Source organism: Hippopotamus amphibius, chromosome 17 (assembly GCF_030028045.1).
Source record: "Hippopotamus amphibius kiboko isolate mHipAmp2 chromosome 17, mHipAmp2.hap2, whole genome shotgun sequence".
Lineage (NCBI taxonomy): Eukaryota > Metazoa > Chordata > Mammalia > Artiodactyla > Hippopotamidae > Hippopotamus > Hippopotamus amphibius.
The window spans coordinates 12008566-12022962 of record NC_080202.1 but is presented as its reverse complement, the minus strand read 5'-3'; the positions used below and the strand labels follow the sequence as shown (position 1 = coordinate 12022962).

At 41.7% G+C, this 14397-nt stretch overlaps 2 protein-coding genes across 2 annotated transcripts; one reads left to right on the top strand and one right to left on the bottom strand.

Moving 5' to 3' along the window:
• Positions 1-191: 191 nt before the first annotated feature.
• On the top strand, positions 192-1139 carry LOC130839543 (olfactory receptor 1L6). The gene has a single exon (XM_057713802.1). The coding sequence runs from the start codon at positions 192-194 to the stop codon at positions 1137-1139; it is 948 nt and encodes a 315-aa protein (XP_057569785.1).
• Positions 1140-6665: 5526 nt separating this feature from the next.
• LOC130839542 (olfactory receptor-like protein DTMT) lies at positions 6666-7634 on the bottom strand. The gene has a single exon (XM_057713801.1). It carries the CDS (start codon positions 7632-7634, stop codon positions 6666-6668), a length of 969 nt encoding a protein of 322 aa, XP_057569784.1.
• Between the last annotated feature and the right edge of the window lie 6763 nt (positions 7635-14397).

The window sequence follows — 14397 nt, the reverse complement described above, 5'->3', positions numbered from 1 at the left end:
CTTCTGAGATGCGGTTTCTTCATAAAACTAGGATTACTGGACGAACAATCTGGTTTCTAAACCATTTTAGCAGGCAGAAGTTTTAAAATATTCCATATTTTAAAACATGCAGAAATCGACCTAGAGATGCCAGCCTTTAAGGTCGGCTGCCTCCTCTCTCCCCTCAGCACCCCCTCCGGTGCGGGCACCGCATGGCTCTGGCGAACCTCACCTCCGCCCCCGAGTTCCTCCTCCTCGGCCTGATGGACGGAACAGACATCCACCCGCTGTTGTTCCTGCTCTTCCTTGGCGTCTACCTGGTCAACGCCCTGGGCAACCTGAGCATGGTGGTGGTGGTGGTGAGGTCCGACGGGGCCCTCCGCTCCCCCATGTATTACTTTCTGGGTCACCTGGGCCTCGTGGACATCTGCTTCACCACCGTCACGGTCCCCAGACTGCTGGCCGGCCTGCTCCACCCGGGCCAGGCCGTGTCCTCCCAGGGATGCTTTGCGCAGATGTACTTCTTCGTGGCGCTGGGCATCACCGAGAGCTACCTGCTGGCAGCCATGTGCTACGACCGCGCGGTGGCCGTGTGCCGCCCGCTGCACTACGGCGCGCTCATGACTCCCCGGCGCTGCGCGGCGCTGGTGGGGGCGTCCTGGGCCGTGGCCCACCTGCACTCGCTGCTGCACACGCTGCTCATCTCCCGGCTCTCCTTCCCGCGCCCCGCCCCCGTGTGCCACTTCTTCTGCGACATGACGGTGATGCTGCGCTTGGCGACCTCGGACACGTCGGCCTCGGAGACTGCCATCTTCTCCGAGGGCCTGGCCGTGGTGCTGACCCCGCTGTTCCTCGTGTCCCTGTCCTACGCGCGCATCCTCGTCGCGGTGCTGGGGGTGCGGTCGGCAGGGGGCCGGCACCGCGCCTTCTCCACCTGCGGGACCCACCTGGTGGTGGTGTTGCTTTTCTTCGGCTCGGTCCTCTCCGTCTATTTCCGGCCGGCGTCTGCCTACTCGGCCCGCTACGATCGCCTGGCCAGTGTGGTCTATGCGGTGGTCACACCGACCCTGAACCCTTTCATCTACAGCCTTCGCAACAAAGAAGTCAAGGGCGCCCTAAAAAGGGGGCTCCGATGGAGGGCTGCACCCCAAGAGGTGTGAGGGCAGGTCTGGATTTACTGGCATTTCAATCATAAGGATTACCAAAGAACCCCACCCACCCTTGTATGTTGCTTTCCAAAGCACTAGCAATTTTTAATCCTACAGGGTCTTATTTCTTGTTATATTAAAAATTAGACCTGAAGCCAACTTGACAAAGTGTTTATTCATAGGGACAGGTACAGAGCAATAAGCTACCGGTGTTTCCGTGTTGTCTGAATGTTTGAAATAGAGTCTACTTTTAAATTTTGGGAAAATGAGAGGGGAAAAAACAGCAGAGTGGGGAATGAATATTGTGGAGAGAAGGCAGCCTGAGCAGCTGCCACCCGTGGGTGGAGAGGAAACTGGGGAAACAAGGCAGGGCTAAGGATTTTTAAGAGGTTTTTTATGCAGTGTAGCCCACACCTCGACAGGCTCCTTTTCCAGAAACATTGGGAAAGATCTAGTTATTTTTTTTTAGTTTAAAAAAAATTATTCCATTCCTTAGATACTATATCCACCTTTTTCATGGTAAGAATTCAAAAACAGAGATAAAGATAAAATTCTCCTTGGCAACCACCCAATTCAAACTCAACTCCTACCCCAGTTATTAATTCAATACCCCTTCTCTGCCTCGCTTTCTCTGTCTCTGTCTCTGTCTCTGTGTGTGTCTCTCACTCCCACCCTCCCAGTTTTGAAACATCAATAGTTTCATTCTCCACATATTCTTCTGAAATTTCCCTTTTTCATGAAACAATGCATCTATGAGATCTTTTCTAATCACTACAAATAGAACTTCTTCATTTTTAACTTCAGGGCATAGAATCCTGAACTGTGGATGTTCTACTGTTTAACCATTCCCTTATGGATAAATACTCAGGCTTTTCCAATGTTTCATTATTACAGTGGTGTAATCTCTGTAATAAAATAATAAAATATAACATTTAATGAGGAATTGTTATGTGCCAGGCACTGTCCTAGATGCTCTATGCATATATCTCATTTAAACCTCACAAGATCCCAGGAGGGAGATACCATTATTCTTGTTGTTGCGCAAGACAGGAAACAGGCTTAGAGAAACCAAGCAGTTTCCCCAAAGTCATAAGACCAAGAAGTTCATCTTCTTCAACAATTTGTAGTCTACTCAGTTTTTTTCATCACATCGAGCAAATTTTAGTTATGTTTCTAAAACATAATTTTGTCCACATTTTCAGTTTGGGGACTTGAAAGTTGTATATACTGATTTTTAAATTGCCCCTTTAGTTGATTTTGCTTCTTTTTCACTCCTAGTGTTCTTTATGCCTTTTCTCTTTTTGGTCCTGTTTTACATGCCAGCATTTTATCTGTTCTACTAATATTTCCTAAGAACCAACGTTTAGTTTGTTATTATTATTGTTTCTTGGTCTTCAACTCCAGTAATCTTTCACTTCCGTATGTATTAATTCCTTCTTCTTGTTTTCTTTGTGTTGACTTTATTGTACTTTTTCTAGATTCTCAAGGCTTATGTATCCTCGTGACTTCAGGAGAGGGTGTCTCTGCTACTAGCCACTGTTGGTGGAACTTGGCATCTCTCTTCTCACAGGAACAATGCATGGCTCTTCTTTTGAAAAGGGAGCTGATGACCTTCTCGGGGCACACTGGTTCTGCTGATTCCTTTAGACTCAGCCGTGTCTTTTACCTGGTTCTGGGCTGTGACCTTAGCTGCTGTTACAGGGTCCCCTCACCTCTTACTCTGACAGCCTCTGGAGACACACTGGCTCTCAACTCCTAGCTACTGTCTGGGCTCCACCAGTGTGTGTAAGAACTTTTCGGTCATTCATGGCCCGAGGTGGTTGAGAAGATACATGTTTGTGTGCATCTGAAGGTGCAGGTGGAGTTATAGACACCCCTTCCTAGACCAGCCCTGCCATGAGGTGGCTGCCCCGTGTAGTGGTGGGCTCGTCTGCAAAGCTGCCTTCTCCCGGAGTACCACCCAACAAGCGGGGAAAGCTCACTGTGCCCTCCAATACCCAGAACTATCTGGAAGAGTCTATCATCCCCTCACCTGGTTGTTGGGGGACAAAGGCCAGGGTGCCACACTAACATCCAAACTCTCATTAGAAACACGAGTATTTTACATTATTCTCGAAATGGTAGTCTATGCAATTAGAAAAGAGAAATAAATAATAGAGCAAAATATTTAAAAGGAATATGCACACATCAATATTTATGTTAGATGTGATTGTGTATCTCCAGTGCCCAAGATGTGTAACTGAAAATCCTTCTTAGAGTACAATTAGTAATTAATAAGGTAGACTTGCAAAATTGGTACACCAAACAATTGCAAACGGTACAAAAAATTACCTGTCCAAAAACACAGTAGTGACCTCCTCCCTCCAACATTTAAAAAAAATGTAAAATACCTAGTACTAAATGTAGAAAGTAGATAACACATTAAGAAATCTACAGAATTCAACTTGGAAAAAAAACTTGAATAAATGAAAAGGTATTTTTTATTTACAGTTTGTAAGACAACTTGATAAAGAGCCCACCCTGTTTCGTAAATCATAATTCAATCATAATTCAACATAACTCCAGTTAATTTCCCTGCTTTTTTTTTACTGGCATATAACAAGATAGATCTGAAACATATCTGAAAGGATAAGTGTGTCAGGAAAGTTTGGAAGAGAATATTGAAGAAGGTTTGTCATACAAGGTATTTAAAACATATTATTATGAAGGCATACATTATATAGTACTAGTACATAAATAGTATGACATCAATACAATAGAGTCTGGAAATAGACCAAGTACATATGAACACTCAGTACATTGTAATTATAGTCTTTCACATCCGTGAAGATGGAGACAGGAGGGGGAAGGGAGACGAGAAAGAGGGTAACTGCCCATAAGCCAAACCAAATCAGGTGGGCCAAAGACAAAGATATAGAAACAATTGTACAAGAACTAGAAAAAAAGAATGGATAACACAATTTTGGGATAGAAAAGCCCTTTCCAAGCATGGCAAAGAAAAAATATATATCCAAAATAAAAATCAAGTTGTCTGCTTTGAAATTTACAATCTCCAATGAGGGGAAAAATACACCACATCAAAGTCAAAAGATGAATAAAAAACTGAGGGAAATGTAACCTACAAGATAGGTTTTAGGTTGACACTATCCATAGTAAGAAAAAGGAAAATAGACTCAAGGCAAAACACACACACAAATAACATACCAAAGGCTAATCAATATAAAGAGATGTTTGACCTCACTGACACAAACAGAAATTCAATTTTAAAATGGTAAAATCTCTTTTTGAATTATGGTTTTCTCAGGGTATGGGAATCTGCTGCATAACACAGGGAGATCAACTCGACAATTGGTGATGACCTAGAGGGGTGGGATAGGGAGGGTGGGAGGGAGGCTTAAGAGGGAGGGGATGTGGGGATATATGTATAAATGCAGCTGATTCACTTTGTGCAGAGCAGAAACTGGCGCAACAGTGTAAAGCAATCATACTCCAATAAACAGGTGGAAAAAAATAGTAAAACCTCATATTTTGAATATCAGGTTGATAAATATTTTGAAAGCAAAATATTTGGCATTGGGAACATTGTAAAGAAATGACCACTCATTTAATTTTGGAGGGAGTTTACCTTAGAAGAATTCCTTGAAGGCAATCTGGCAGTTTCTACCCAGTTATAAAATGTTCATATCCTTTGATTGAGTATATGCATTTCTAAGAACATGTCCATAGAAACAGAGCATATGAACAAAACAAGGATATGAACCAGGAAATAAAATTGAAGCATTGTTCAAAGTAATAAAAAACTGAAAACAACCCAAATGTCCATCAAGAATAGATCATTTAAACAAATTATGATAAATGCATCCATTTAACAAGACATTATTAGCTTCTAGAAGAGTTACATGTCCTTATATGAAATGATGAATTCAGAATATATTTTAAGTGACAACAACGAGAAAATGGCAGCTATGATTTAGTCCTATTTATTATTATATATAAAGTTAGTCTGTACATAGAAAATATCTGGAAGAGTACTCCATAACTTTTAACTGCCATCATGGATAGGGGTACAGAACAGCGGAGGACCCACATATTTCACTTTATTATTTCTTTCTTTGTTGTTTGGATGTTTTCCGGTGAGAATGTATTATTTTCATAATCAATAAAAAAAATTTTGAAGAAGAAATGAAGTAACAGCTGGCATTATTAGGAAGACTTTTTAAAAGGTGAGATTTTTTTAAAGACATAAATTCATTTCAAGAAACATATCAAAGTGCATTCGAATCAAATCACTAAATATTTATTCCATATCTATCAGATACAAGGCACTGAACGAGGCACTGCAGAGAGTAGAGGGCACCTGCCTTCAAGACACTTGTAATATACTTGGTAAGAAAAGAAGTAAACAAAGAAAGCATTACATGATTTCAGCATAATATTCCAGAGGAAAAAAATCTACCTGGGAGTCATGAACAGACTCTAGTTCTTCTGTCTATTTGTGCTACCTTAGGCGATAGATGGGCCACCATTTTACTGTCTATAAATTAAGCAATGCATAAGAGAACTCTATGCTTCATTCCATGTAATATGATTTTAATTCAAAAGAGGAATTCTCATCCAAAATACAGATACTATCAAAAGAAGAAATTAACTTCTCATTACCTGGTACAGTTAAAGGAAAAAGAGATCATTTTAGAATGTGATCATTAAATGAATGAATCAATCAATACCTGAAAATAAAATTAAAAACTGAATAGGTTATGGGACTTCCTAGGTGGCACAGTGGTTGAGAAGCCGCCTGCCAATGCAGGAGACACGGGTTCGAACCGCGGTCTGGGAAGATCCCACATGCCGAGGAGCAACTGAGCCCGTGCACCACAACTATTGAGCCTGCACTCTAGAGCACGTGAGCCACAACTATTGAACCCGTGTGCTGCAACTACTGAAGCCCACGCTCCCAGAGCTGTGCTCAGCAACAAGAGAAGCCACCGCAGTGAGAAGCCCACGCACCACAATGAAGAGTAGCCCCCACTCGCCACAGGTAGAGAAAGCCCGTGTGCAGAAATGAAGACCCAATGCAGTAAACAAACAAACAAACAAACAAACAAATTTATATATTAAAAAACCTGAATAGGTTAGAAAGGGGAGAAATGATGATCCTGGAGAGCAACACATAATACATTGGAAGATATTCTTTGTGGAATGGATATGTTTGGCTGAGAAATTTGGATTTATTTCTTAGAGAATTAGGAACTACTATACATTCTTTAAGTGCAATAGACACCAAGGTTAAGTGGTATTTATTCAAAATTGAATAATAGTTATTGCGTGTCCACTACATGTCAGTCCTTGTGCTGCATCACACCGAAGACGCAGTAGTAAACTCAAGCAGCACGGTGTACCTGCCTCTAATGACAGTTGGGAAAACTCCCCCTTGGAAGTGCTATGGGGGCTGAATTAGCAGTGCCAAGCTTAGGTGTTACTAGACTATTTAGAATACTACTCATTGTCAATATTACACCTACTGTTTGGAAACATACTTTAATCTGTAAAGTCACTAAGAGAAAAGTGAATTGTCCGCTTTGAAAAGACTCTTCCCAGGGCTCCCTTTATGTCTTGATTCCTTAGGCTGTAAATAAAGGGGTTCAGCATGGGGGTCACCACAGTGTACATCACAGCCATGACAGTCTCCTTAACAGAAGAATTGTTAGCTGAAGGGCACAGGTAGAGGCCAATGATCATCCCATAAAAGAGAGACACCATGGAAAGGTGGGAGCCACAGGTGGAGAAGGCCTTGCGGATACCCCTGGCAGAAGGGACCTTGAGGATGGAGCACATGATTCGTGCATAGGATGAAAAGATCAACAGGAATGGAACAATAATGACAAGCCCTCCCAAGATAAAAATCACCATTTCATTTATCTGAATGTCAGAGCAGGCCAACTTTAGCAGAGCTGACATGTCACAGAAAAAGTGAGGGATCACATTTTCATCACAGAAAGACAGCCGAGCCGTCAGCAGGGTGTGCAACAAAGAGATGAACGTGGTCAGCACCCAGGACAGCACCACCAGGAGGAGACAGAGCTTGGGGCTCATGATGGTGGTGTAGTGCAGGGGGAAGCAGATGGCCACATAGCGGTCATAGGCCATGGCCACAAGGAGGAAGCTCTCCAGGTCTGCAAAAAGCAGGAAGAAATACATCTGGGCCAGGCAGCCAGCATAGGGGATGGATGGGACGTGGCTCCGCATGTTCTGCAGCAACTTGGGGATTGTCACAGAAGAGAAGCAGAGATCAGAGAAGGACAAATTGCTGAGAAACAAATACATGGGTGTGTGGAGGTGGGGGTCCAGGCAAATGAGGACCATGATGAGGAGGTTCCCCAGGACGGTGGTAACATACATGGCCAGGAACAGGGCAGAGAACAGGTCTCGCTGATCTGGTTCAATGGGCAGGCCCAGAAGGAGGAACTCAGAGATGACAGTTTGGTTTCCCATTTTGCTGATTTTCATTTTACCTTTTTAAAAATTAAGAATAATCTGTATGAAAGTATGAGTATACACACACACACACACACACACACACACATATATATACACATTGCAGAAATTTCAAAAAGATATTTTTAATACCTGTAAGTAATAACAATTAAGTTTAATGATTTATTTGACATCTCCCGAGAAATGTAAATAAATATTTGCATAAAGGAAAAGCGCAAGAATATATGAAGTTATGGGTCAAATTCAATCAGATTCTAGAATTCTAAATGAATGTTCCATAACAGAACCATGAATGGGGTCAGAACAATGTGATCTGAAAGTAGACAGGAAGTCGTCTAACTCTGTATGCCTCTCGCTTAGAGATACAAATAGTATAATATCAACCAGAAAACCAGTCAGCATCCTTTCCACTCAGGAATGATGCTGATGGTGATTCAGATGATGGTGCTGGTGGGCTTCCCTGGTGGCGCAGTGGTTAAGAATCCACCTGCCAATGCAGGGGTCATGGGTTTGATCCCTGGGCCGGGAAGATCCCACATTGCAGTGGAGCAACTAAGCCCATGTGCCACAACTACTGAGCCTGCACTCTAGAGCCCTTGAGCCACAACTACTGTGCCTGCATGCTGCAACTACTGAAGCCCGTGCTCCCTAGAGGCTGTGCTCCACAACAAGAGAAGCCACTGCACACCACAATGAAGAGTAGCCCCTGCTTGCCGCAACAAGAGAAAGCCCACACGCAGCAATGAAGACCCAACACAGAAAAAAAAAAAAAATGATGGTGCTGGTGGTGGTGATGGTGATGACAATTGATGACAGTGGTAATAAGACCATGAAAACATCTGTCAGTGCTTGCTTTTGCCAAACACTGGGGTAAAAGCATAATATGCATCAACTCATTTACTCTTCACAGCAACCCTATGAGATAGGTACTACTACCTTCACTTTTTTTTAGATAAAAATTAAGTAACTTGCCCAAGGTCACACTCCTATGAAGCAACAGATCTGGTACTTAAGTCCAACATTCTAACTTCAGAGCTTAACTTTTAGCCAGGAGGGCTTCCAGGACTGAGTTACACATTGCAGGTGAGCATGTATTATTGAGAGAAAGTCTTACGGATGGAAGCACAGAGAGAATGAGTTCTGAGAGTAAATTATTCTGGAAGAGGGAGTGGGAAATATGGGGTTTTTTTTGGCCACACTGCACAGGAATCTTAATTCCCCAACCAGGGATTGAACCTGGGCCCTGAGCAGTGAAAGCATAGAGTTCTAACCACTGGATTGCCAGGAAATTCAGGGGAATGTTTTTATTTACACATCTGATCACTAAAGAGAGATACCCACAGACAGTTTCAGAATACCCAAAAATACAACCACCTCCTCTTGGTCATAGAATAGAGCAGGAGAGCAAGCAAAATATTCCCTTTGGTGGAGGTGCACAAAAGCATCAGAAACCAGGAAACATGTGGGGCAAAACAACCAGTTCATGGAATGAGAAACTAAATTTGCGAATATCTCAAAATTTATGGCTGGAGTAATTTTTGAGACATTAATCTTGAATTCTCTCAATTTGTGACTATCTCAAAAATTATGGCTGGAGCAATTTTTGAGACATTAATCTTCGAAGGTTTTGTTTCCTTGCTTTTCACTTTCACGTCCCCCCATTCAGGTAGGTAGTCAGCGCTGTGTTCATCGCCTTAGGATGTAGATATGGCAGAAAAGCAGAAATTGTCCACATGTTTTCCTGGCTTTTATTTCCAAAAGGCTGAGCCCCAGATTGAGGACAGAATTTACTGGTAAAGAAAAAATGATTTGGCCAGAATTAGGAGGTGAATTAAGCTTGGTCCCAGCAAATCAAAAAGAGATTTCCTTGAGCTAGGGGGCAGAGGAAGGGTGGGAGGATGGTCAGTGGATCTAAAGAACAGGGCAGACCTGGCAATGCCAGGTTGAAACCCAAATAGTGAGAGTTTCCTCTCAACTTATGAATTGAATCTATCCCGAGTCAAAAATATTAACATTAGGGCAGTTCAAAGGAGAGTGAGGGAGACTGGCTTCATGGAAAGGGGCTCCCAGGATGGCCTCTTTCTATTTACCCCACCCTCAAGCAACTATGTAGGAACCCAGAGGAATAAGATTCCGTCATTTACCGGCCTGTGATCTTGGCAAATTTCCAACCTTATGCTCCACCATCAGTGAATCTTATACACCTCGAAGAAGTGTGGGTTTAGCATGACGGATGTTTGCAAAGAATAAAGTACTCCACAAATATACAATTTATTAGTTCCCATTAACGGCTCTGGGAATCACTGTTGAGAGCAGAAAACAATGAGGATGAGGACTTCTAAATCATCCTGCAGGAGTGGCCCTGCAGAATTATGGAATCCCAACATTCATTAAAAGGAATTTTAGAATAACTTCTGCAGTCCCAGCTTACCCAGCTTGCCTGAGTGTGGCTCCAAGCCGGCTTCCTGTTTGCTACTTCCACATCATGCATTTCCAGCCAGAGCCTCTGCCACGGTCTTCTGACTCCTCTCTTCTACAATGTCCTGACCCCTGGGATCTCTGGGTCCCAAAGAAACTCATTAGTAACAAACCCAGTACTTGCCTCCCCACCCCCACCCCTTACTGAGTCACAGTTCCAAGCCACATTGCTGAATAAGTCATGTGCAGAGACAGAATTCTGGGTTCACCGCAAGTCAGAGCTTCTCAAGGAAATTTTCCTTGACCATCACAGCCCACGATATCTCCCTTCTCTATCTTCTGCAGTGTCTGGCCTTCTACAACAGTCATCAGAATCCAATACTGTAGCACTTCATCCCCACTATTTTCTGTCATCCAATGATTGCTTCCAAATATACCAGCCTTCTCTCCCCAGCTGGGCTTTAAGCTCCATGACAGCCAGTAATGTGTAGATGGACTCACCCAGGAAATACTTAATCCATTAAATCATTAATGCAGTCCTTCAAGAAATATTTACTGGGTAACCGCCATGTACAAGACACTGAGCCATGTGCCCTAAGAAAAACAGTGGCCAAGGAAGACACGGTCCGCGCGCTCTGGGAGCTTGTTGTCTAGCTGGCAGACATTACCACGAAACAAGCTACAATCAAGTGTTACAAATGTTATCATAGGGGGAATAGAGGATGAGATAAGAGAACATACCAAGGAGTGCACATCCAGCGGGTCAGACAAGACATTTTTTAAAATGAAGTTTAGGTGGTGTCTGAGGGGTCTTCTAGGAAAAGGCAATGAAAGTATCCAGAGAGAGAAACTGGTAAATGGAAAAATCCGGAGGTGAGAGAGCCTGGTGCTTTTTACAAAGTGTAACAAGTTCATTGTGGCTGAGATACAGTGTGTGGTTGTGGAGGAGAGCAGAGGATGGGGGTCCCTGGAAGAAGGGAGAGGTGAGTGATATGCAGTTTGGAAATTCCTCAAAAAGTCATATATAGAATTACTCCATGACCCAGAAATTCCACTCCCAGGTATACACCTAAAAAATGTGAGGTACTCAAACAAATGCTTGTATATGAATGTTCACAGTGGCACTATTCACAATAACCCCAAAGTAGAAACAACCATCAACGGATAGCTAGGTAAATAAAATGTGGTATATCCTTACAGTGGAATATTATTCAGCAATAAAAATAAACGAAGTACTGGTTCATACTACAATATGGATGAATCTTGAAAACATTATGCCAGTTGAAAGAGGCCACTGCCTTTAAAAACTCTTCCCTAGAAGGATCCTAAAGATGGCAGCGAAGTAGAGAGACGTGGAGTGCATCCCTCTCCACAGATGCATTGGGAATGCACGGAAGGACGCAGTAATTCCCACAGAGAACCAGCTGAACACCAGCAGACGGCCTCGGACACCAGAAAGGACTGCGGGGAACCTGACATAGCCAACTGAATATTCGTCTAATCCAATACTTGGACATTAGTCTGAGGCTTGGACAGTCTTCTATAAACACCTCTATCACCAGGACAAGCAACCCCAAAAGCTTGGACAACCATGAGGAAACAAAGAAACACCATGCAGGCAAAGGAGCAGGAAAAAAACCCACAAGACCAAATAAATGAGGAGGAAATAGGAAAAATGCCTGAAAAAGAATTCAGAGTAATGATAGTAAAAATGATACAAAATCTCAATAACAAAATAGAGAAAGTACAAGAAACAGTTCATAAGAACTCAGAAAAACAAACAGCAATGGATAACAAAATAACTGAAATTAAAAATACTCTAGATGCTCTAACCAGCAGAATGACTGAGGCAGAAGAACGAATAAGTGAGTTGGAAGATAGAATGGAAGAAATAAACGCCACAGAGCAGGAAAAAGATAAAAAAATAAAAAGACTAGAAGACAGCCTCAGAGACCTCAGTGATAACCTTAAACGTACCAACATTCGAATTATAGGCATCCCAGAAGAAGAAGAAAACAAGAAAGGGTCTGAGAAAATATTTGAAGAGGTTCTAGTGGAAAACTTCCCCAACATGGGAAAGGAAATAATTAACCAAGTCCAAGAAGCACAGAGAGTCCCATACAGAATAAACCCAAGGAGAAATACACCAAGACACATATTAATCAAACTAACGACAATTCAACACAAAGAAAAAATATTAAAAGCAGCAAGAGAAAAGCAACAAACAACATATAAGGGAAAACCCATCAGGATAACAGCTGACCTTTCTACAGAAACTCTGCAGGCCAGAAGGGAATGGCAGGATATACTGAAAGTCCTGAAAGAGAGAAACCTACAGCCAAGAATACTCTACCCAGCAAGAATCTCATTCAGATTTGAGGGAGAAATCAAAAGCTTTCCAGACAAGCAAAAGTTAAGAGAATTCAGCACCACCAAACCAGCCTTACAACAAGTGCTAAAGGAACTTCTCTAAGTAGGAAACACAAGAAAAGGAAAACACCTACAAATACAAACCCAAAACAATTAAGAAAATGGTCATTGGAACACACATGTCAATAATCACTTTAAATGTAAATGGATTAAATGCTCCAACCAAAAGACACAGACTGGCTGAATGGATACAAAAACAAGACCCTTCTATATGCTGCCTACAAGAAACCCACTTCAGACCAAGGGATACATATAGACTGAAAGTGAAGGGATGGAAAAAGATATTCCATGCAAATGGAAGTCAAAAGAAAGCTGGAGTAGCAATACTCATATCAGACAAATTAGACTTGAAAGTAAAGACGATTAAAAGAGACAAGGAAGGACACTACATAATGATCAAGGGATCCATCCAAGAAGAACATATCACAATGGTAAATATCTATGCCCCCAATATAGGAGCACCTCAATACATAAGGCAAATGCTAACAGCTATAAAAGGGGACATCGACAGTAACACAATTATAGTGGGAGACTTGAACACCCCACTTACATCAATGGACAGATCATCCAAACAGACAATAAATAGACACACAAGCTTTAAATGACACATTAGACCATCTCGACTTAATTGATATTTATAGGACATTCCATCCAAAAACGACAGACTACACTTTCTTCTCAAGTGCACACGGAACATTTTCCAGGATAGATCACATCTTGGGTCACAAATCAAACCTCAGCAAATTCAAGAAAATTGAAATCATATCAAGCATCTTCTCAGACCACAACGCCATGAGACTAGATATCAATTACAGGAAAAAAACTGCAAAAAATACAAACACATGGAGGCTAAACAATTCACTATTAAACAACCAAGGAATCACTAAAGAAATCAAAGAGGAAATCAAAAAGTATCTAGAAACAAATGACAACGAAAACACAACAACCCAAAACCTATGGGACGCAGCAAAAGCAGTTCTAAGAGGGAAGTTTATAGCAATACAGTCCTACCTTAAGAAACAAGAAAATGATCGAATAAACAACCTAACCTTACACCTCAAACAACTAGAGAAAGAAGAACAAAGAAACCCCAAAGTGAGCAGAAGGAAAGAAATCGTAAAGATCAGAGCAGAAATAAATGAAAAAGAAAGGAAAGAAACCATAAGAAAAATAAATAACACTAAAAGCTGGTTCTTTGAGAAGATTAACAAAATTGATAAACCATTAGCCAGACTCATCAAGAAAAAAAGGGAGAAGATGCAAATCAACAGAATTAGAAATGAAAAAGGAGAAGTCACAACAGACACCTCAGAAATACAAAACATCATGAGAGACTACTACAAGCAACTCTATGCCAATCAATTGGATAACCTGGAAGAAATGGATACATTCTTAGAAAAATACAATCTTCCAAGACTGAACCAGGAAGAAATAGAAACCATGAACAGACCAATCACAAGTACAGAAATTGAGGCAGTGATTAAAAATCTCCCAACACACAAAAGCCCAGGACCAGATGGATTCACAGGCGAATTCTATCAAACATTTCGAGAAGAGTTAACACCTATCCTTCTGAAACTCTTCCAAAATATTGCAGAAGGCGGAGCACTCCCAAACTCATTCTATGAGGCTACCATCACCCTGATACCAAAACCAGGCAAAGATGTCACAAAAAAAGAAAACTACAGACCAATATCACTGATGAATATAGATGCAAAAATCCTCAACAAAATACTAGCTAACAGACTGCAACAGCACATTAAAAAAATCATACACCACGATCAAGTGGGGTTTATCCCTGGGATGCAAGGATTCTTCAATATACGCAAATCAATCAACGTGATACATCATATCAACAACTTGAAGGATAAAAACCATATGATCATCTCAATAGATGCAGAAAAAGCTTTTGACAAAGTTCAACATC